Source organism: Pantherophis guttatus, chromosome 5 (genome assembly GCF_059756535.1).
Source record: "Pantherophis guttatus breed Tessera chromosome 5, ASM5975653v1, whole genome shotgun sequence".
NCBI lineage: Eukaryota > Metazoa > Chordata > Lepidosauria > Squamata > Colubridae > Pantherophis > Pantherophis guttatus.
In genome coordinates, this window is record NC_142067.1 from 98312628 (window position 1) to 98338174 (window position 25547).

General features: G+C 35.1%; 1 protein-coding gene across 3 annotated transcripts in view; it reads right to left on the reverse strand.

Annotated features, from left to right (window-relative positions):
• Positions 1–3945: 3945 nt before the first annotated feature.
• ST6GAL2 (ST6 beta-galactoside alpha-2,6-sialyltransferase 2) overlaps positions 3946–25547 on the reverse strand; it is a 69723-nt gene continuing 48121 nt past the window's right edge. For all 3 annotated transcript variants that reach the window (XM_034419506.3, XM_034419523.3, XM_034419514.3), the window contains 4 exons: positions 18423–18520; positions 16552–16653; positions 14135–14309; positions 3946–5587 (listed from right to left, as the gene is read on the reverse strand). In XM_034419506.3, the coding sequence (XP_034275397.1) occupies positions 5325–5587; positions 14135–14309; positions 16552–16653; positions 18423–18520 (638 nt within the window). In that variant the 3' untranslated portion in view covers positions 3946–5324. The remainder of the gene's footprint in view (positions 5588–14134; positions 14310–16551; positions 16654–18422; positions 18521–25547) is intronic.

Genomic DNA, 25547 nt, shown 5'->3' on the forward strand with positions numbered 1-25547 from the left:
GGCTGACATGGTATCTTTGGCCCAATTGAAATATGGTGCTAAGTATGAAATATAAGTCTGATGCTCTGTGGCTTCAAAACCTCTTCAAGCAAGGCTTTACATTCTGAAATCCAGTTTACCATGATTGCCCTAAAATTAGTTCAAATTGTTCTGCTTGCTTTTAATAATTCATCTATGAGAAAAAACTAAGACTAAAACATTGCAAGCAGACATTTCACCTCTCTACACATATTTATAACTCAAACCCCCCTTTGGCAATAAATACCACTGACTCTACTAGACTATACTTTCAAATAAGTGTGCTTAGATGTATTCATTAAAGTTTAAAATTCAATCATTGGATTAAACTCTTAAATCTGGCTGTTTTAGACTGTAATCTCACCATTTCCATTCCAGTAATTGGAGATGATAGAAACTAGAGGCCAAAATACCAGATGACATTTGCCAAGGTTGTGCTAACCATAGTTTAATTATCTGGAATGAAGCTATTTATATATGGGTATGAACACATTCCCCCCACGTACTTTATTATATTACCAAAGGATCAATTATGTTAAATTTAAATCAGGATAGTCATCTGCAGCAATAGAGCTATTTTTCATGGCCCCTAAATTTGGACAATATAATTGCTAAAAAGTGTTACGGTTTCCTGCTGCTTTGTTGAAGTCAACACTGATAGCATAAGCAAGTAAATTTTACATACAGTAATTATCAAAGATTTTGCTTTTAAGAAAACTTCCTCCAAAAAAGACAAAGAACTTCCTCGCTCTGTCCTGGATTGTGGCAACTATCTATAATTTAAACTAACAATAATTTGCATTTTCAGACATATAGATGTGCAATAATGACAAATTATGGTGACTTTAAGTAAGAAGAGTGATCTCATCACTCCACCAGAAGGAAAGAACACAGCACAGAAGCCAAGGCTTTTTATTGCCTGTTATGTCCATGAGATGTGATCATATTAACACATTTAATTTTAATTAAAGTAGTGGAAATTTGGTTGTCCTGTCCTCAGTCATTTACTTTTTTGTACTAATTTTACCCACTGTTTGGCAGGCTATCCTGGGATAGCAATGGAAGGGGCAAGCAGGTTTTTGGCTTGAAAAAAATTGTGCATCTTGATTGCCATGATATAAAGAAGATGTTGAAATTCTAGAAAGAGTTCAGAGAAGAGCAACAAAAATGATTAGGGGACTGTAGGCTAAAACATATGAAGAACAGTTGCAGGAATTAGGTATGTTTAGTTTAATGAAAAGAAGGACTAGTGGTGACATGATAGCAGTGTTCTAATATCTCAGGGGCTGCCACAAAGAAGAGGCAGTCAACTAAGCACCTGAAGACAGAACAAGAAGCAATGGATGGAAACTAATCAAGGAGAGAAACAACCTAGAACTAAGGAGAAATTTTGTGACAGAAAAATTAATCAGTGGAATGAGTTGCCTTCAGAAGTTGTGGGTGCTCCAACACTGGAGATTTTTAAGAAGAGATTGGACAATCAATTGTCTGAAATGGTATAGGGTTATTGCTTGAGTAGGGGGTTGGAGTAGAAGACCACCAGGATCCCTTCCAACTCTGTTATTCTGACTTAAAGTATGATTTAAGTGTTATGTTTGCTTGCTACATCAACATCAATATTTTTCTCTAGGAATTCAAAGCAACATACAAAGCATTATTCTTCAATTTAAATCCCTCTACAACAATTCTTTTGAGGCTAACAACTAGCCCAAAGTCATCCAGGGACTTTTTGTACTAATCCCACCATTATATAACTGAAATGATACTACTAAATACTTCTCATCTTCCAATTTTTGTAATTGCCTCAAGATTAAGATTAACTTTCTATTTGAAAGTAAATCCTTTTGAGAGTACTAGAATATTATCTTTAGAACTAAACCCAGAAAACTCTTCTGATTCATAAGAAGGCATTGTTTATATATGAATAGGGCTATTTGTACTCATTATTAAAAGTAATTAAATTTTCAGAGTTCAAGGCAGCTCAGGTTCCATCAGAGAAATTGAATCAGAGACTTAACTAAGCAACACTGTAGATTCTGTGAAGACCACAGAGAGTACACAATTCTTCTCCCAGGCCAATGAAAAATCTTATCTGGGCACCTTAACTTCTAAAATTACAACAAATAGTGACCCCACTTTCAATTTATCTTGAATGCCTAATCTTGAATGTAAGATTTATGATGTTAATCTTTTAACATCATAAATTCATAGGAAACTGGATTCTACGTCTAAAGTGGGTTTTACTCTTTTAAAGTGTAAAACTGACAGAATAAGAGCACACATGCTGGATATAAACTATGATTAAAAAACAAGATTTCAGAAAGCAAGGCTAATGGGAAGACCAATGATAGTTTAAATACGCCTTCAAATTATATATAAGATTAGAAGAATACAATTTAATGAATATTGTGTTTTTGTCCAGCAACGAAAAATTGGCTCAATAGTTAATTCCCTGCAATATACATAAAAACATTTCAATTTCACAATTTGAAGGCATTATTTATAAAAATCGAGAGCACCACATTAAAAAATTCACAGTGGAAAGTATAGACCATAAAATAACAGAAAATGAATTTACCAAAAGAGTTGAGTGCAGCTTTTCACCTGTATCGCTATCAATACAGATGTAAGTGAGGCTATCAGTATAGTCATTGTATCAACTGAAACTTACCTTTCCAATCAATCAATCCCTGCCTTTTAAAAAAAACATTACAGGTAGTCCTTGTCTTACAACCATTCATTTAATGACCAAAGTTACAATGGCACTTTAAAAAGTGACTTATGACCAGTTCCCCACAGCCACACAATAAAACTTCAGCCTGCATTTATGATGGTTGCAGCGACCCAGGATCCTGGGGTTGTCATTTGCAAATCAATGAGGAAAGCCAAATTTGCTTAACAAGTACATGTCTCACTTAACTGTAGTGATTTGCTTAACAACCATGGCAAAAAGGTCATTAAATAGGACATGACTTACTTAACAACTGCCTTGCTTAGCAACAGAAATGTTGGGCTCAGTCGTAGCTGTAAGTCAAGGACTACCTGTATTTGCTCTTTAAACCAGCAAATAAAGCAAACTCAGAATTTACATGCGTTCGTGAGATTTTTCACTGAATTATAGTACAAATGTTAATAATGCAGTATTTATAGATAAACCAAAATGCACTCTCTCTCCCTCTCTTTGTATATATAGTAAGGTTACCTAAAAATATACACATTCTATTTAACATTTAGTTCACATTCATTTACTGTCTCAAAAGAAATAAACTTCCAATAATTTATAATTCATTCTGCTTTCTTCTACTCATGACATTTTTAAAAATTAGTAACACAGAATTAGGAAGAACAGAGTGGCATACCGATATCCTCCTGTTCTTTTTCTCTTATTTCTCCCCTCGGATTACATAGGAGTAAAATATACAGGAGCTCTTCTTTTGTAAAACCAATAATCTCAGAAGAAGAGCCGAAAATATATTTCTAAACGTCACAGCTTGCGGCTTTTGTAATTGATAGAACAAACAACCACAACTTCAATGGCAGAAGTGGTTGCATTGGAATATTTGAAATGGTGAAATAAGAAAACAAAGTTTAGTTCAAAAGTAGGATCATGGCATCCATAAATTTGTGCTAGTCCATATTTGGAAAACAGGCAATACTTGGAAAAAGACAATTTGGCACTATATACTGAATAAAAATCCTAGAAGGAATATCAAATGACATTTGGTTAAAGTGACCGTTCGAAGTATACTGCTATGTATCAAATGATACTTTTTATGATACGCATATCATAAAAATGTGTACTATGTAAATTATTTTCGTTAGTAAACAATAGTGTTTCCAGCTTTTTTTAAAAAAAGTGTTTCCTATGTAGTTCTGAAACACCAACCTTGTTCATCTTGACCCAAACTATTTTTTTAAAAGTTATAATTTTAGTCAGGGTACAAAGTAAATATTTTTGGTAATGCCAAACACTTACTTGCAATTAGGAAAGGCAGCTCAACAGATCTTCATATTTAAGAAAATGGTTAGCTAATGCCCAAATATTGGATTCAGAGGAAGTCTCTGTCTCCGTAGGGGTCTATAAGCTTTAAGCTCTACATCTGAACTTCCCTGAGGCATCAACTTGTCTGTTTTTGGAATAAAAATGGATGATTGATTAGATGTAGTTTGTTCTAATAAACATTTTTCAATGATCTATATCAGTATCAGTTTCTATATCTATTTTCCCTGCTCGGAACCTGGACAAATTGTCAAAGGCAAAAGCAGCACTTTAATATTTCTCAATCAGTATAAGTTGCTTTAAGCAAACAATCTCCTTCATAGATCACTGATCCATCTAATCCAAGGGTTTCAAACTCACGGTGTCACGTCATCACATGACATATCACGACTTTTCCCCCTTTTGCTAAAGGGGGGTGAGTGTGGCCAGTGTGTGATGTATCCAACCCATGGGCCAGGAGTTTGACACCCCTGATCTAATCCAATATTTATTGGCAATGATTAGACTTTTTTCCCCCAGCCCTAGCTAGAGATGCTGGAATTTAACTTGAAATCTCCTGCATATAAACCATGTTCTTTTCCACTCTGCAGGATATTTTTTCCCCCTGCAGATTTTTAGAGGGTTTTTTGGCTAATGCATCAGCTCAAAATAATAAACTGTTTTTTGAAATAATAGGTAGCTTCTCTCATTACTCTTTCCTATCTATTTATAAATATATCTATATATTTAATCAAATACAGTCTTAATGCATTTTAAAATAGACTAGCACAAAATACTTGTAAGACTGGGATGCCATGTTCTAGCACTAGACGAAATAAAGAATGAAAAGAATATGGCTCATTGTATTAAATACACATCCAGTTTTTGTTCTTTTTATTGTTCTTTTTAAAAAAATTTAGAAGAGGGAAAGGATAGAAATCCTAGGCTAGAACTTTTTGCTATCATTCCATTTTTATTTTTGTTCTAAGAACTATTTTATTGGATTACGCTAAACTAATAAAATGCTTCCTCTAAAAGGCTTTAATATGACACATGTAAGTAGAAACGTTTTCTGGCAGACCACATATAAATACTCAAGTTTATTTTCACTATATTTTGCATTTCTCAAAAAGCTACATCTTTAAAAAAAACCTTGCAAAGAAAAAATAAGAGGCCCTAGAAACAAGAATTTCTGTCATGCCTGCTACTTAACTACACACTGTAGACTTAAGACTGGTTAGTCTAGGATCCATTTTTCAAGTATTTCTGCTATTTATCAGTATGACTATAGCACCTTATTGCACATTGTTTGAGAAAGGTATCATTCTTATGGGAACCAGAATCGTCGTCGGCATCTCGCTGACCGAAACCCTGGCAAAACCACTTTCCCTTTCCGATATAAATCCTCCTTGAGTCCTGTGTTCATCCTCTGCACCAGCAGTTTCTCATAAAGCAGAGGGTGATAAGCCCCCAGGGTACAAGCTGCATCATGGTAATGTTCATGGTAATGGCAAAGATCAGTTTGTCGAATGGATGGAATATATTCGTACACGTGGACTTCACTGCACATGGACATCATGATGAAAATCCCTAAAAATAAAGCACAAACATAACTGCAGTTTTGCCACAGACTGGAATATGCAATTATAATGTCAACTCCCTTTTTCTTTTCATGGCTGCATATACAAATGTCAAATTAAACATTTCTAAAGGGAATTGGCTTTCACAAAATTAAGGTTAAAAACGTTTTATGGTACCTTGTTATACGTTTGGTTACCAGGACAAAATCATGCTTCAACCTGGTTATAATAGTAACTACCAGAAACCAGAGTCACCAACACATCTGGATGATGTTAATTTTGGGAGCATGAAGTACAGCATAAGCAGGAAAATAACATAACTGTGTATTAGAATAAAAAGTAGAATATGGTACTAAATTCTGTGCTGCAAGATAAGCATAATCCTTTATTAAAATAGTAATAAATTTCTGCATTATTTTTAATCGACAAGGCATTCCATTTTCTCATCGGACTTTAAGGATAAATGGGATCTAGTGAAATGTTGAACTTTTGAAAAAAACATTGTGCTCCCATTGCATGCACTGGGTCTGTACAGGCATTTCCTTCAAATTCCTATATAATCTCCTGAATAAAGAAGTCCCCAATTTACAGCTCAGCTTTCAAAGATCATTTTCTATTTTTTATTTTATTCGAGACCAACTTCTGCCACCAATAGCCTCCCACCGGCCAGTCCGCTCCCACAGAGAGGGTCTCCTCAGGGTGCCATTGGCCAAGTTATGTCGGCTGGCAACACCCAGGGGAGGGCCTTCTCTGTGGGAGCCCCTGCCCTGTGGAATGAACTGCCCCCGGAAATGCATAAGATCTCCGACCGTGTATTTTGCTGTGCCCTCAAGACCCTGCTGTTCCGCCAGGCCGGGCTATCAATGTAATGATTTTAAATTGGGTGTTTTAAATTTTTGGGGTTTTAAATCTGAGCCAAAATTATTTAATAATTTTAATTATTTTTAATTGATGTCTGTCTTTGTGCTTTTAATAGGCTGTACACCGCCCTGAGTCCTTCGGGAGAAGGGCGGTATAGAAATAAAATAATAATAATAATAATAATAATAATAATAATAATAATAATAATAATAATAATAATAATAATAATAATAATTATTATTATTATTATTATTATTTAAAAAAGTTAAAATAAAAGACAGCAAGAATTAAAAAAAACCCCATTAAACAAATAAGACATTAAAAAAGTGCATTAAAAGCCACTAACTCATCTACACCTATTATCCCCCCAGTTGAATACTGCTATATATATTACAACAATATTAAAGACCCCCAAATTTTTAAACTACTAATTTAACTACTATAAACTACTAACTATCTATTTAACCTGTCATCTATCTACTATATTAATGACAAAATAGTTAACAGGTAAAACAATAATAAAACAGCAAGATTAAAATGTCAAAATTTTCTGTGAACAAACTGTTATTGTAATCTACTTGTATAAAGTTTACCACTGCTTCTTATCTATCCCAAATTGTCCCGCTTAGCTTTCAAAGTTATGATGGACCTTCCCAGGGCAATTTATGACTCAATCACAAAGTTCCAATGGCTGCCTAACACCCCCCTCCCCCACATTTTGAGTGCTTGGCAATTGGCCTGCATTTATGGCCATTTGCAGCGTCCCAGTCATGCAACAGTGTTTTATAACATTTTTGCAGAAAACCAGCCTATAATCAACAATTGGTTTGCTTAACCACTGCAAAAAAGATTGTAAAATTAGGTTGGTCACAGGGTAACCCTCTTTACAATCATCACAATTTAAGACTGAAATGGGCAGGCTCCACTATTGTTGTAAGTTGAGGACAACTTGTATGTAAACAATTATACTTTGAATTTAAACTATGATAAAAACAAAGATATGGAAAAATAAAGTTGAACCTTTGTTTATAATTCAGTTGGATATTAGTGCATGGAAAACACTATCTGAATTGTCTTTTCTTTAAGAATGTCGCAACATTTGCTGACAGTGAATGCAACTTGTTAACTGCTCCTTTTTCTTTCAATATTTTTAAATTTTTATTCACAAAATTAAAATATAAACTCAAAAAAAGAGAAAAAAATGTAAAAACAAAGCAAAGCTAAACAAGACATTAAAAAGTGCATAAAAACAACATATACACATATTGAACTCCCTAGTTGAATGCTGACAAATAAATATATTTGAAGAATAATAATTTGCTGATGGTGAATGCAACTTGTTGACAGCTGCTCCTTTTTGTAGCAGCTCAGCTACTGGGCATATCTACTTTCTGACAGCTTAGAACTTCGGAAGTGCCCTTCTGATCAAACCTCTGGCCCATCTAGTCCAGTAATCTCTTCTTGGCTAACTAATTGCCAAAGAAGCCCAGATCATTCATTCATCCAGAATGAAGGCAATAGTGATTCAATAAAGAATTTTCTGGGAATGTCTGTTTGGAAAATTATGCTTGTGTGCCTCCCAAATTCTTGGTTCTCTTACCAAGACAGGCTTGGTTATAATGTTGATATAAAAAAAACCCTGGGATTGCAGGTTCCATACTCAGATGAGTCAATTCTTTTTGCTTCTTGGGATGTAACTCTAGATGAATAGATTGACTTCCAAGGCTTTCTTGGTTCTTCTTTATGTTCCAAGGAATGATGGCTATGACAGATTAAACATTGCAAAAGCCCTGCTTAGATAAGAAAGTTGGCTAGAGGATCTCTGAGGACTATCTGAATCTTGCTTTAATTAGCCTATCTACCTTATGATGACAATGTTTCAGGGTCAGATTTTGTTGCCAAGGCTGTAGATTGGCTGAGATGCCCTTGTGGGAGATTCAGGGAGCAACATGATAGTCTGAAAATATCTGGAGGCCGCAGAAAGGCATTTCTTTTGTTTACAGGGTCTTTTACACTGCAGACTTAAGATGCTTGAATGCCGTGTGCAAACTAGCTAGAAATGAAGCTGGTTTAAGAAACCCCTTTCTGGATTTCAATTCTTTCCTCAGTTTTGTAATTAGAGCTTCAAAGTGATTTTCGCCTTTTTACTGCATACAATATCATCAGAGCTGTAAGACAAAGTTATGGGGGAGTGCACGCTCATGTATCTACTTATGTAAATGCTATTAGCCTTGCATTGCTGGAAGAGAAACCAAGGCTCTCCTAGCTACTGTATGTTAAAAATAAAGAGAGGAAAAACTTCACAAGGAAGTCTTTATGCGCTGAAGGTTCAGTCCCAGAAGCCCAAATTATGAGAAGGAGTCTCTGAAGGCTGCTTCTTTCTCACTGATAGCACAATAATAGGCCTGAGCCTCTGACCTTCTTAGTCATCACAAAGAATCTCTTCCAGATGAGAAGAGGAAGAAGAGAGCTGCTTTTCTGATATGGACTGAGGTGATTACTGAAATGTTTTGCATCTTGTTCCTATACTGATTCAATATGCAATATAGCAAAAGAAATCAGTAGACTCCCATCACTGGAAGTTGTTAAATTGAAGCCACCTGTTAAGCATGCAGATGATCCTGTTTGGGCTAAGATAGCCTTTCAAAGTGTGCCATGTGATTCCTTTATCGTGTGTGTGTGGCAATTGAATATTTTCAGGCAGATTCTCTCTCCCTCAGAAAATATGTATGGAGTGTAGCATAACACTCATAGCAAATTATTGCTATTTAATTATTGCTAATTAAATAATTAGCAAATTATTATTATTATTATTATTATTATTATTATTATTATTATTATTATTATTATTATTATTATTATTATTATTATTATTATGTAAGAACTATTAATTTTCTTGGACCTGAGCTATCCAAACTCTCCCTTTTGCAAAATAGAAAGTAGCAATATAATTTCTAATACTTTAATGCCTACAATACCACATTTGCAAATATTTTAATGCTCACTGCTCAGTGCAGTTTAATCAACTGAAAATTTAATATCTATTTAAAATAATTTATTCCTTTGTTGGAAAAAAATATATTGTTCCTGTTCTTCCTGTTCTACAGAGTTGGCAAAAGACAATGTTCTAATATTTACATATAGTAAAGCCATAAAGTTGTTTTCCTTTTAAACTCAAACTCAAATATGCCATTTTACAATAGATGCAAAAGCTCTGAATACTTTATCATAAAAGGTAATTTTTTTATAAACATATACAGTCTCTAGATGAAGATAACTCTAAAAATAAAAATTGTCAACATTGTAAGATGAGTGGCTATATAAGTTTAATAATAATAAAAAAGAAATTACACATTGTAAATGTGTTTTCTACATAATATTATAAAATATGCTTTGCCTCACTTCCAAGCTATGAATGCTGTTACTGCAGAAACTAAAAACAAAGCCAAAAAGCAATTTATACTACAGCCTATTCCAATTTCATACTCGTACTCATTAGTAACTATTTTTTTAAAAAAGTTTCTTTAATGTTTAGTTCTGCAATCACAGTACTCAGTAATAGACTATTTTACCAGGTAATCATTATCGCTCAAATAAATAACAATTGGTGAAATCTAAAATTTGTTACTACCGGTTCTGTGGGCGTGGCTAGTTGGGGGGGGTAATGTGACTGGATGGGTGTGGCCAATTTTTTTTTTTACTTTTAAAACCATTTTTTCTACATTTCTACAAAATGCTTTCAAAAGGCTCTGACGATCCCAGCTGAGTTGCCTGATTGGCAGAGACTTTGTTTCTTTTAAATCCGGTTCGCTCGCACAGAGAGGGCCTCCTCAGGGTGCCGTCAGCCAGACAGTGCCGGCTGGGGACCCCCAGGGGGAGAGCCTTCTCTGTGGCGGCACCAGCCCTCTGGAATGACCTACCCCCTGAGATACGCACGATATCAGACCTCCAGACTTTTTGTCGGGCCCTGAAAACACACTTATTCCATCTAGCCGGGCTGGCTTGATCTCATCCTCTCAGTTTTAATTGATTCGGTTTTAATCTGGGTTGTTTTAAATTATTTGGGCCAAAATTATTTAATTGTTTTTAAATTGTTTTTAAATTTTGTATACTATGTTTTATTTTGGGTGTGCACTGCCCTGAGTCCTGCGGGAGAAGGGCGGTATAAAAATAAATAAATAAATAAATAAATAAATAAATAAATAAATAAATAAATAAATAAATAAATAAATGCCTCTGACGATCAGGCAACTCAGCTTGGATCGTCAGAGGCATTTAAAAGAAAAAATGGGTTTTTTTCTTTTAAAAGCCTTTGAGGATCCCAGCTGAACCACGCGATCATCAGAGGCTTTTTTTTTACTTTTAAAAGCATTTTTTTCGGCTGAAGAGGTTGTAGAAAAAAATGCTTTTAAAAGTAAAAAGAAAGCCTCTGATGATTGTGCGGCTCAGCTGGGCGGGGGGAGGGGGGGGCGGCAGGGATTTTTGCTACCGGTTCTCCGAACCACCCACCTCCATCACTACCGGATTGAGTGATCCGGTCCGAACTGGGAGCATTTCACCCCTGGAAATATTGCAATGGATATGTAACGCAAAGACAGAACTCTGTGATCCTTCACATGTTCTAAACTGTTAACTCTTAGCAGCCTAACTAGGGAAGGATGCTCGGAATTGTGGTTTAGCAACATCTGTAATGAAAAAAATTCCCAGCCTCTACTTCAAAGGATAGTATGGGAATCCAGACGGTATTTCCTTAATGTTGAAGGTGTTGATTTTTTCCTCAAATATTTAAAACAAAATATATCTGAAACTTATAAAACAAGGATCAGCAATACTTGCTCCTTTCTTTTAAAATATGGGATTAATGTCTTTTATTTCATTCTGGTCAAATACACAGTAAGTAGTAAAAATCACATATTTATAATCTTAATTTGTGAATTATATGGGCCCCAAGTTAGAAATCCATAATAATAACTGAAAACTTCATTGCAATCATTGAGGTAGTATTTCTGTTCAACAGGGCTGAACAGTATTTTCAGACCAAAATAAGAAATTGATTTCAAACATGCATGGGTACATACAAAGCACCTATCAGAATATTTGGAAGCAGTTGCTTTATGGTGTTTCTGACAGAGGCTGGATTTACATCCCTGCTTGTTTCATTTCTTTGCCTCTAAAGTGCTGCAAATCTTTCTGTGTCTGGATTTGTTTAAGGACAAAACCACTTCCCTTCTGGATGACAGCCAAAGCCTGTGTAATTCAACAGTCACTTCCCACGAGTGGTCACAGCCCAAAGCCAGACATGAATAGAATGGCTTTTCTCCCACTTGTTGGCATTGAGAGGAATATTGTATCTTGAAGATACATGTGATAGATACATGTATCTATCATAGCTAAGTAAAATGGAGAGTCTTCGCCTTCATGTTTCTTAGCAGATTTGCAATCAAAACCTTTTTTTAAACATAGTGATGTCAATATTTTAATCTGGTGCAAATGGAGCTCAAATTATATATCAATTTATTTCTGAACTGATTGCTAGAATGTATATGTCTCTCAATCTCTCAAAAGGCTGCAAGTAGTATTGCCAGCATTTAGCTATTTTGTGTACTACATCACCCCTCTATTTGTTCATCTTTATCCCATCCCTAAATTCCACTAAAGCTGTTACCTAGCCTGGTAACAAAATGCTCGGAAACCAACTCACAAGCTCAGAAAATGAACCTCTACCCCCAGAAAACCTAATGCCAAAAAAGACAAAGATCTCAGGAATTTCAGTAAGCTGCTAAAAAAAAGAGTATTTCAATGAAAATGTTAAAAAACCTGGGAACTAACATGAAAACAAAAAAATCTTCCAAAAATATTTTTGAACTCTTTGTTTCCAACTTCAAATTTGTATACTAAAAGATTTAACTGACTCCAAGCAGAGCAACCAAAGATAGTATTCTGAAATTCTGCATAATAGAGATTTATAAGAATACCTATTTATAAGAATTTCTAGTACTAGACGATGAAGTCAAATTAGGAGTCTTCATTGCCAATTTGGAAGGCTAAAAGTATTGATGATATATTTATAGAAATATGTAAGCTACAAAAGAAGAATCAGTAAAGATTCTAACTAAACTGTGCCAGCCAATCTGGAGAATGACACAGTGGCTAATAGACTGGAATAGTTCAGCCTACACACAAATACCGAAGAAAGCAGACTGTCCTGCAAGGTATGTCCTTAACTTCACATTCTAACAAAATAATGTGTAGGATGATGCAATAAAGATTGGAGCCCTATGTGATAAGAGAGAAAACCAAATCATCAAGTTGCTTTGAAAAATATCCAGGAACAAGAAACATTATTGCTGGTAGATTCTGGATAATTGAAAAACCCCAAAAATACCAAAAATAAATCAATATGTGCACAATTACATTAAAAAAGGCCTTTGATTGCATTGATCATGTCGAACTTTGAAATATGCTTAGAAAAATGGGAATGCCAGAATATTTCATTGTCCTCTTACAAAACCTATACACTAGACAAGAAGCCACAGTCTTGACAGAATAGCAATAGCACTTAGACTTATATTCTGCTTCACAGTGCTTTACAGCCCTCTCTAAGTGGTTTACAGAGTCAGCATATTGCCCCCAACAATCTGGGTCCTCATTTACTGACCTCGGAAGAATGGAAGGCTGAGTTAACCTTGAGCCGGTGAGAAACGTGCACCTGGCAGTCAGCAGAATTAGCCTGCAATACTGCATTCTAACCACTGCACTACCACGGCATAGATTGGCTTCACATTGGTAAAGTTGTATACCCTTTCCTTATTTAATCAACCTATATGCTGAATATATATTGAAGAAAGCATGATTCAAAGATGATTGTGGGTTTAAAATTAGAGGAAGAAACAATAATCTATCTGTACTATCCTAATGACACCGTTAGTGATCTGCAGGCTCTAGCAATGTACGTCACAGAATACAGTGAGAAAATAAGACTATGTAAACAGATGACCCAACTAATAGCAAGAGAGCCAGTCTGATGCTGTTGTTAAGACACCTGGCTAGAAACAGGGAGGTTCAAGTCCCAGTTCAAGTCCTGCCTTTGGCATAAAGCCAGCTGGATGACCTTGTTATATTAGAAAATAGACACTATCTGTATGCTCTGAATTGTGGCATTATGTTTCATAAATTCTTTGATGTTTATGCAAATATCACTGAAACATCTTTATGCAAATTTATTTATAATTTCAGCCACTTAAGCTAAAATATTCAATTAATTCCCAAATGCCAGCAAGCCATAGCTTGAAATACTTTCATATCTAGAGTTGAACTGTGACCTGGTAAGATGATTTATCACTTTAGTCATTATTCATTAATTTTATATTTTATCTTTGTAAGAAACCAAGTAAAAGCTTCTTATCCACCATAGACAAAAGTTGTGGCATACATTTCAATAATAAATGATTTTTTTCAGAAATTCCAGGTGTCCTGAAAAAATTAGGAAATAAGAGCAGTTGAAAAATTAGGAAATAAGAGCAGTTGAAAAATTAGGAAATAAGAGCAGTTGATATGACTACTAAACAACATGCTTTCCATCAGTTTCTGTAATTTTTTTTTACCATTTTGATTTTCAAGTTTTCAAGTTTTATTATATAAATAATTATTTACACAGACACAACTCATGAGAAAATCTACCATTGGCCATACCTACCAATGAAACCTGACGAAGGAGGGTTGGGTTGTATTTTCTCTTTAGTGTTCTCCTGAATAATATCCCAGAGCTGCCATATAAATTTTGGATGAAGAATGTAGAATGGCTGGTTTGGATTCTTACTGCGATGCTGTACGTATGGAGTAAACAAGTTGTAGTCTGGATTCTTATACCACTAGCAGGGAAATAAAAAAATTCTTAGAATGCTTAGCATACACCAAAAATTATCTAAGGTATCACATTGTTATCATTGTAAACATGAATGCATCTTGGTGTATAGCACAGCAGAAGCCTACATCTTTGACTTAAAAAGCTATCACTATTTTAATCATTATTAACTACCAATAGTCCTCACTTAATGACCGTTCAAAATTATATATGACACCCCCCCCCCAAAGTTACTTATGACCCATCCTCAAAATTATAACAGCCACATAGCCTCCATAGGGCTGCCTGGTGGCATTTTGGGCACTTGGCTACTTGATTGAATTTAGCACAGGATGCAGGATCCTATAGTCATGTGACTATGATTGACAATGTTTTTGCCAGTGTTCCATTCATTCAGAATGAATTTACTTAATGACCACATGGTTTGCTTAATAACCACACATTTGCTTAATGACATAGTCACTCACTTTATGACCATTGTAAAAATGGTCACAAAATAGGTCATGTGGCAACTCAATAACTATAAAAAATTATGACAAAAAAAATTGTGTTCGATTGTGGTAATTAAATTAGGACTACCTATATTTTAGAACAGAGATTTTGATATACTTTCCAGATAATTCTAGAATATAAATAAACCCTTTGACTGAGATGGTATAAAGCTCCTGCCTTGAGCAGGGGGTTGGATTAGAAGACTTTTGAGTTCTCTACCAGCCCTATGGTTTTATGACTTTAAGAAAATGCTGACAAAATTTGAGGCTGTACTTTACAGCAATAATATAATATTTTATTCTCTCTTGATGCAAGATTCCGTTATTTGATTTTGTAATGATATCATGTAAGCGGGTAAGACAGAAAAGTACCCGGATATGACAAATTACTTTTCATATTTATAGTTTCAGCAAACAGCAATCCCAAATGCAGCATTTTCAGGTAGTCCTTGTTTAAACGGTAAGTGGGACTAGAATTTCCATTGTTAAGAGACGGAGTCATAAAGCATGATGTCACATGACAATATTGCTTATCAATTGGTGCAGTCGCCAATCCTCTTGTTAAGCAAGGTCTTCACGTGATTGGACATGTGTCTTCCTGCAAGATTTCAACAAGCAAGATCAATAAAGTTGATATCAGGAAGTTACACGCCCCGAGTGGCTCGCGAGCAGGCCAGTGGGTGAGTGAGTCCTATTGAGTAAGCTGAGTTGGGAAGGAGATGCGAGCACATGTGAGCTTTATGCAATATGGCTGGGAGGGTATGTCTGGCATGAATGTACTAAGGAGTAGGAGATTCCTGGGATCTCGTGCTCTGCATCAGGCTCCTTGTGAGAAAAAGGGACAGGAGTGACTTATGATCTTCCCTGCCAGCTTCTCCATTGACTTTGCTTGTGCACACGTCTGCAGGACTCTGCAACATTTGGAAGTGTGAGTCAGTTGCCAAGCACCTGAATGCAGTCACACTCCACGGGTGTGCTGCAATGGCTAAAACTTTGAGGGCCAATCATAAGTATCACTCGTTCAGCGTTGTCACAACTTTGAACAGTTGCTGAATGAATGCAGACCAAATACAAGAGTTGACAATTAGTACAGAAAAAAGTATGATGAGAGGTTTGGGCAAATAAAATGAATGAAGTGAGCTGAACTGCAAAAGACATACATGAAGGAAAAATACATGGACTGAAAGGAAAGAAAAGTTCAAGAAAGTTGTGGCTGAATTGATATCCTATAAAAGGGAAAAGTTTAAAGAAACACAAGGCAGAGGGTGAAGCAGGGTGGAAACAAGTTTGATAAAATAGTGAATGATTCATTATCATGCCTTTTTTGCTATCTACTATTTCATTTCTTTCTTTCTTTTGCTTACTATTGCTGTTTTTCTAAAACTTTGCTTATCTTGAAAAAGAATAGTGGGATACATAGAAAATGTTCATAGATGTGTGCACGTATGAATCAGAAAACATTTTTAAAAAATGGAAATACAGAGAACTCCCCAAAGCTAGATATTTAAAAATGGCTAAAGTCCAACTATGTACTGACAAGATCTTTGGGTTAGTCATTTTCTGCTTTGCGAATACATTTCAATGATATATGAAAAACAACATTGCTTTTCAACATTCAAATCTATATCCCGTAAATGGTTTAACAATTCCTATCACAGATTCAGTTTTGGCAAAGAAAAACTGAGGAAGACTGTGAAGCTCATTTCTTTTGAATAAAGAAAGTACACAGTGGTGTCAACACAATAATTTATGACTTACCTTATCCAAATTTGAAGAATAAGGAGCAGGATCCCAAGCCACTAAAATAACATCTTTATATAAGGAGTTACCGACGAAATGATAATTAGGATTAGTAACAATCTGTTAAATGCAAAGAAACACGTATCTACTAAAAATATTCCAAACTTTATTTCCCTTCTTTGTTCTTACCATTATCTGACAGTTTCGCTTAAAAATTAGCTTTAAACCACCCCCAATCCTTCTGTCATCAGGTTTAAATGCCCACTCCCACTATTGAAAAGAAACGAAAAGTACCCTTGCACACTCAATATGTAGAATACCATTGTAGAGAAGGTAAGTGTTCTCTTTTCACTTTCGAGGAAGAAAGTAATAAGAGAGAATGGCTCTGCCAAAGAGCATGCTTCTGTCTACACAGAAGCATACCAGTTTTTTTATTTTTCTGTGTAGGTTTCAATCAGTAATTGTCACTATTAAACTACAACAGCTGGAGATATGTTTACAACTGTTGCAGCATCCTGCAGTCACATGATCGCTATATGCTTCACAACCTGTTTCTAACAAGCGGAGTCAAAAAGAAGTGGCAGTCATTGATGCCCCTTTAATGACTGTGATGATTTGCCTAACTACGGAAGCAAAAGTAATGTTGTAAGAGCAGCGTGCAATGTTTCTCTTAGCGACAGTAGCACTTAGTGATGTTGTTGCCAATCCCCATTGTGGTTGGTAAGCGAGGACAACTTGTATGCTCAAGGGTGATGAGATCCCATGCAAAAAAACCCGTAAAGTCATTTTTCAGCATATACATGGATACTGCAGGCATGAAATATTTTCCAACAAGTATTTAAGAAATAATTTTGGCCTGAGGAGTAGGGAATTTATTAGCTTGCAAGTCATAGTTAAGAAATATAAAATTCAAAATGCATACAAATAGAAGTTTGTTTTGAAGTGAATAATGTAGCTGCCACAAGAGGGTGCTGCAGGTTTTTAAAAAGGAGTATTCATTTTGTTTGATCATGAATCTCTAATCACTTACAGCTCTTAGCTTCATTCCATTCTCTACAACTTTGCTGGTTTATGTCATCTCTATTTTATCTAGTTCCTGTGAGTTCTTACGGTGTAACAGTCTGAATATTTAATGCCAGTACAATATGTACTAAAATCTATATCCATTTCATTCCAATTTCCACATTCTATGGCATTTTTAAATTTCAAAAATTCAGATTTACTTTGCACAAAATATCTTTCTAACTAATTTAAAATATCTTTCTCCAAACCACTTTTACATGCATGTTTAAAGATAAGAATTATATATCTGGAAAATTATACAATCCAAAAGATCTGCCCTGATTATTTGCCTAGGTAGCATAAATTTATACATTTAAAATGCAGAAAAAATGAAGTTGTCTATTTAAGATATAATTTATAAAGAATGAAATAATAAAGATGATAGGGACAGACGAATCAACAAAGCCACTGAGTCTGGCTTTCCTGTTTATTTTCCTCTTCGGTCTTTTTATGTGATCCCTAGGATATAAAATTATTTTTTTCCCTACCTACTGTATTATGAAGCTAGAAGTTTATTATTTACAATCCTGCAGTAACAGAATTTTACACTGAAGCTAATAGATATGCTGGTTGATGATTATCAACTATCTAAGAGCAGCAACTCATTTTGATTACTAAATAAAATATGAGTTTATTCGAATAGTAGAACCTAATAACTTAGATTATACATTGTAAGTGGTTAAAGAGATTCTGTAGAGTATGTGGATGGTGATAGATAGATACATACATATAAACTTTTAGAAATGTATTTATTAAGTTTCATATTGCTTACAAAAGGTCAATATCTCCGAGACAATAATATACATTTGGATCTTCAACAGATTTACCTGGGAGTTAATGATGCGCATTGTAGTTTTATTTCCAACATCTTTTTCATAACCTTTTGTTGGAGCAGAATTGAATCGCAGAACTGCATCATGAGAATCTAGTGTGAAAAAAGTTACTTTTATTTGGGTTTTTAAACATGTGCAATTATACAGATGCTTACTTAAAAGTAGATTCCACTATATTCTAAATGGATTCTAGTATACATGCTTGATCTGCAGGTTTTATTCACAAATATTTTCTACTATATTCTCATTTTTTTTCTTTTAACGACCCATCAGGATGGAGTCAAGGCAACTGAATGGAGCTGAGCTTTATTGGTCGGATGCCCTTCCTGACACCTACATGGAGCTCACAGCAGATATGTTCTCTTTGTGCCCAGAAAGAGAAATATTTGCTGCTACCTAGAATCACTCAAAATTCACTCAAGACTTAGTACAAAGAACAGTCTAAACCAAGACAAATATTTAAGCTTTTAAAATTAGTATGGAAATGTGAACAGTCTTTGTGAACAGAAATTTCATTAAGCTTTTTAAATTAGAACAGAAAAATTAATAATCCATGTAAATATGGTTCTATTGTTATATATAATTCTTTTCACAAAGAAACAATAAATGCAAATACCTAGTTACAGAATTAGTTACACTTATTATTTCCTTTTTTTTTTTTTACTATTGTTTTAAAAGTTATGCTCTGAAGAAATACTCAGTTGTAATGCAATTCCTGAAGTTTATATACTTTGGGTATTTTTATACATTTTGTATATTTATCTTCAAATACATTTTGCTGTGTCTTGGATTACTATGCCAACATTTAAATTATGAGAGAGTGTGAATATATCCTGGCAATGTTTATTTCCTCATCAGACACAGTTCAGTTATTCATACAATATTTTGCCATTCTGCTGTGAAACAATTCTATACTGCATTGATAAGCCCTGGAATTCTATATGGTAGGTATTGGCTAGATTGAATAGTATCTGAAAGTTCTGTAACACTGGGAAAGATTGAAGGAAAGAGAAGGAAGCAAGCAGTTGGGTTGCCTTGATTACAACAATGAGTGCACCATTGTAACAACTAAAAGGCCAAGCTGGGATCAGATTCTTCTTGAGAAAAATGAATGTGATCACCAAGAGTTGTCACTGGCTTGATGGCACCCAATCAATGTAATGTAGCTGTCAGGAGCAAGAATGTTCCTATAATTGGGAGACAGGAATAGAAAGAGTCAAAGTCAGGGCAATAGTAAGGTAGTAGGGTTAGTACTAATGTTTCTGGTTTCTTGCCTGGACTACTTTGAAGGGCTTACAGTTCCATTGTGAGATACAAGTAGTTTTCCAAAAAGCTTTTTGTTCTATCATCATGCTGTCTCATTCATGGCATTTTATAGGAGGTTCAGATGCTAGCATTTTCCACTTTTATGCCCTTTCTTTCATGTTTTGTCACCTATTGTTCGTCTTTCCTCTCCCACAAAAAGTGGAAAAAAAAGTAGATTAGTAAAGAAGGGGGCATTTTCTTATAAGTACCAACATAAATATGGTACAAAATTGCATATTAAAACTGTAAGGTTTGAACCTGACTATGACAGCAAGTCCCATGAGATCTGATGTGATATAAAGCAAGGATACCTTAAATAAGCAATAAAATTAAAGTGAGCATTAGCAGAAGGAAGATACATATGGGCAGGAAGATAAAATATACATGCACTAAATAATAAAACATTTGTCTTTTTCCTCTGTGCATTCCTTTCTCAGTAACTAAAGGAGAAAAGAAATGAATAGTGGCCTCAATGTAAAAAAAACCAGCAAAGAATTAAGCCAACAAAGGAATAAAAGGGGTGATAGTTCGGGAAGAAAAGAGAAATATGAAAGAAGTGAGTATTGTATGGATTGCCATTAGAAGAATCCATCTTAAATATTTTGCAGCTTATCTCATTATCTGCTGAGATAAATATATCACAAATGTATATTAAACGTCTGAAACATGGCAGATAAAATTATATGCACTACTATTATTGTTGCTGTCATCACCAGCCTGGAGGTATATAAGTGAAACTCTCCAGAGCAGATAATAAGGGGTGAAACATTAGGTCTGGAATGACAGAACACTATTTTAAGAGAGAGAAGGGGGTGGACAGGCAAGTGGGCTATGGGGTGGTGATGGGGGGAAGAGAACAGTGAGAATGTAACTTTCTATAAATGAAGTAATGTTAGGACTCTACCAAAACAGAAGAAGAGAACAGAATAATATGGGTTGCAATGAATTAGATATGATAATGTGAGTTTCATAATTAAAATTTCTTTGCAAAATTATTGTTGCTTCATATACACACATATTTAGCTCATGATAAGTGCAACAGGAAAATCTGACTGGAAGCTTCCTGTATCCACAGATCCCATAAGAAGCCAAGCAGGCATAGTAAAACAACTACAAAAATAGAACACATGTATTCCACAGTGAATACATGCATTTGCAATAATGGGGAAATAACCACATCAAGATATACACTTCCAATCATATTTGTTTATTTTAGATTAAGACTAGGTGTTATCCATACTATGCCTATTTTTCAGATATTACTTTGGTTAAGCTTTATTAGAAATATGTTTACTACAGCTAGTCCTCGATTTACCATTGTTCATTTAGTGACTATTGAAATGTACAATGGCACTGAAAAAAGTGACTTACAACTCAAGTTTATCACCGCTGCAGAATCCCCAGTCATGTGATCAAAATTGATAAGAGGCATGTATGATTCAGATCCACTTAACGACTGAGTGATTCACTTAACAGCTACAGTGATTTTCTTGTAGCAAAAAAAGGATGTAAAATTGGGTACAATTCCCTTAATAAACATCTTGCTTAGCAATGAAAATTCTGTTCCCAACTGTCACTGAGAACTATCTGTAATTTTACTAAATTAATGGGAAAGAAATTGCTTTTGAAGTTGTGTTGGAATGTCCTGTTTTCATGCTAAATGATCTCTTCTGTAGTTTGCAGCCTCTCTGATCCCCATGTTTCAAAAACATCTCAGAGAAAGACATTATGAGGCAACTCCCCGTATGGGGATTCCTCAGATCAAGTAGGACAGTCAAGGGGCCACAGAATGATAAACGAGATACAGGATGATATGCAGTGCCTTCCACTGCTTCACAAAAATAAACAAACCTCATAAGCATCACTAAAATAAATTCTCCTGCATCTGAGAGTGAGATACAAAACAGAAGGGTTTTTTTCCCCCAGAGGAAGAAAACTTTCAGGAAATTGGAAGGAATTTTTTCAGCCAAGTATTATTCAAGATGGTCTCCTCCATATGCAAGTTGGTATCTTTATTTGCATATATATAAGGATGTTTAATGAATATTTTGAAGAGAGGGAAATGTGTATCACCACAGATGCAAGAGAAACATTTTCAATAAAGGATGAGTCACAATGTAGTGAACATATTAAATAGAAAGAAAGATTCCAGGAAGGTTATGCTTGAGACAAAACTGTTAATTCTGTTTAAATGACAAAGATTATTAGAAAAAGTGGTACGTGTATTTATATAATAAAGGTCATTGTTTTCTCAAAAGCCTTAAAACTAAACTTGGCTTAGAAAATGCTTTAATTAACGTATATTCAGTGAATCTTCAAAGAGTAGGGAGATAAAAATGAGACACTAAGCAACTACCATTGAAAAAAAAATCTATTAACTTGAATTGTTTTATTTTCTCATACTGTGAGAAAAGGGGAAAACGGTTAAGCTTTTTTACAACAGAAGTTTTCAAACCAGTAGGACTTCCCTTAATATTTGACATTACCCACTTTCAAATTTTAGTGCTAGGACAGCATGGTTCTTATGCTAAGCAGAGATGCCTACTGAAGTAACTGGATAATGATAGCACTTTCAATGCTCACAAACATTTTAGTTTTTGAGAAAAGAATAACAAGTAATGATAAAGAAGGATATTTAAAGTAAAAATAAGAAAATGTATTTAAGTACCCATAGGACCGTGATGGCGAACCTATGGCAACCTATGGAGCCATATCGGTGAGCACGCGAGCTCAGCTCCGGTGTGCATGCGCGTGCTGGCCAGCTAATTTTCGGGCTTTTGGGGCCCATTGGAAGTCAGGAAAAAGGCTGCTTTCAGCTTCTGGAGGGCCTCCAGGCGGGTGGGGATAGCTGTTTTTACCCTCCCCAGCCTCCTAGAAAGACTCTGGTGTCTGGGGAGAGTGAAAAATGGGCCTTCCGGTAGGACCGGAAATTGGCAAATGGGCCATTTCCAGCCTCTGGAGGGCCTCCGGGGTGGGGGAGGCCATTTTCACCCTCCCCAGCCTCCTGGAAAGGCTCTAGGGGAGAGTGAAAAACAGGCCTACCTTGCCATCACATGGCAAAAGAGGGGGGAGTGTGGGGGGTTGGCACGCATGCACGGAGCATAGAATTATGGGTGTGGGCATGTGCGTGAGTGACCCCTCCCACACTCCCCCCACTTTTGGCACACGATGGCAAAAAGATTAGCTATCACTGCCATAGGACAATTTAATATTTGTGAGAGTTAATAATAAGAAACTCTTCTCTCTCTCTGAAGAACATGTAGTGAGGGGTGAATGGAAAACTGTCTGCACCACATGATTTAGAAGACTTCAAATATTGCATACTTCTTAGTGGATTCAGACATGGATTTGCATTATCCCTAAAGAAAACTGTTTATATTTTAGTTCTGCATAATTTATTTTGCACTTAGAGTATTTTGCATGTCTCAAGTACAGGATGAAGTGTCTTACTGAGGTTACACATGAAATGTTGCTTAAGAGTTTGTCTTGTAGATGTCAAGAGAAAACATGTTTCTGTGGCCACATGAGTTTATTAGTCAGGGGAATTAATTCATTACTTTTTCATCTCTCAACTTCTGATGTTAGCTAATTAACATTTTTTCAACACTTAGCTTTCTATATAAAAAAAGATACAATTCAGTAAAAACAAATCCAACCAAACCCGTAGCCATTTTGAAAACTGGAGAGGAGTACCAAAATGGAGGGGAAGGGAGGCAGTTTTTGCTACTTTAGATGCTTATTATTACTGTATGATATGTATGATTCTGTATTATTACTGTATAATTCTGCCTATTATAGGCTTTAATTTAGGCACTCTAATTCTTGGATTTCTTATTGGGAGAAACTCTCAAAGGTGTTTTTTTTTTCTTCAAAAGGTAACTGAACTGGTTTTTCCTTGAGGAAGAAGAAGAAAACATTTTGCTTGTCATCCAAGAAGCTTAATCAGTTCTGATGGTAGGGATGGAGCTTCTTGAATGAGAAGCAAAACATTTTCCTCCTCAAGGAAAAAAACAGGGTTTTTTTGGTTTTCTTAATTTTTTTTTAATTTGATTTATATGCCGCCCTTCTCCGGAGACTCAGGGCGGCTTACATGCGCTAAGCAATAGCCTTCATTCTTTTTGTATATTTATACAAAGTCAGCTTATTGCCCCCACAAACTGGGTCCTCAATTTACCTACCTTAGAAAGGATGGAAGGCTGAGTCAACCTTGAGCCTTGGCGAGATTCGAACCTGCAGTAATTGCAGGCAACTGGTCTTAATAACCAGCTTAATAACAGGGTGCCTTAGGCCACTGTACTACCAAGGCTTGTACTCAGTTGCCTTTTGGAGAAAAATGCATCTTTGAAAGAACTGTGACCTGGATGACTGAGAATCTCCACAGATAAAAGTAGAGTGCCATCCTGAGAATTAAATCCAAGAAACTGTTGGCTCATCCTGGGGGTTTTTTTGCACTGGAAAATTCAACAATGTTGAAATCTAACTTCACTAAAGCATACAGCTCATTTATCCATTGGGATTTAAAAATTAATAAAAAATACTACACGTTTATATTACTATCATACTATCAATGATGAATATGTAATTGCTTTAAAATTTACGATTATGAACAACAGGTCAGTTAGTGCCTATTGATCTGGAGAACTATAAGGCTGTCCAATGATCTATCAACGGCAGAAAACAGAGCATGCCATTGTCTGTGGGCTTCCCAGAGAGAAGTCTGTAGGGCCATTCTGTAAAATAGGATAGCGGACTATAAAGGTCTTAATCTATTCATAACATTGATACTTGTAAGAGGTAAAAATGCTGAAAAAAAATCAAATTTCCTTTAATAATCTTTGAGTGCATTACTCCCTGACCAATACATTAACCAAGGAAAACATGTTGAATCATCTTTTGGAATATATTATATTGTGAATTGTTAAAACAAGAATATGAAGACTATAAGATGAAGTCAAAAGACCAACTGACTGAGAAACGTTTCAATGGTTCTCATTTGTATAGCTGACAGAAAGATTTAAAGAAGATAACAGGACATTTGGAATTGAAGAACATACGGCAGAATTTGAAATTGAATTATGTGATAATGATGAACATGTAATTGATAAAAACGTATGTTTTTTATTTCAATTTGAGACAGAAAAAGAAGAAGCGAAAGAGAGAAAATGGCTAAAACCTTTGGTTATGTTATACCAAAGAATAAATGGGAAAATGAAAGGACTGAAATTTACATTACATTACAATTTAAAAGAGAACTTTTATAAGTTTCTTTTTAAGTATATTATATGCAAAGAAATGACTATTTTGTTCATGACTCAAATTCATGTACTGACAGTTAATGATAATAGAATACCTAACGAATTGTTGTATTAACACTAATCACAATGAATATATTATATTTACTGATACTTTTATTGAAATTTCATATAGAGGGTTAAAACTATTTAACCTTAATGTCCTTTCATACTTTCAAATGATTCACTTGTCTAGGAACACCACTGCCTGGGCACAGTACTGCCTGGGGTCTCCAGATGTTGCTGTTCTTTAATATCTGGCAGCCCCAATCAACCAATGGTAAAGAATGCTGATAGTTGCCATTCAACATCTGGTGGGAAACAAGGTTAAATGTATGATTTAGCCTTTTCATAAAATCTGTTACTATAGTTAATTCATTGTTTAAACTTTTCTGCTTCCATATAGTAATGGAATTTGCCCTAATTGGCATTGCAGTGCTGCTTGTAATTAAATGTATGATATATCCAAAGCTGAGTCTCACTGACTGCTATACTAGTTTACTGGAATGTTACAGCTGTTTAT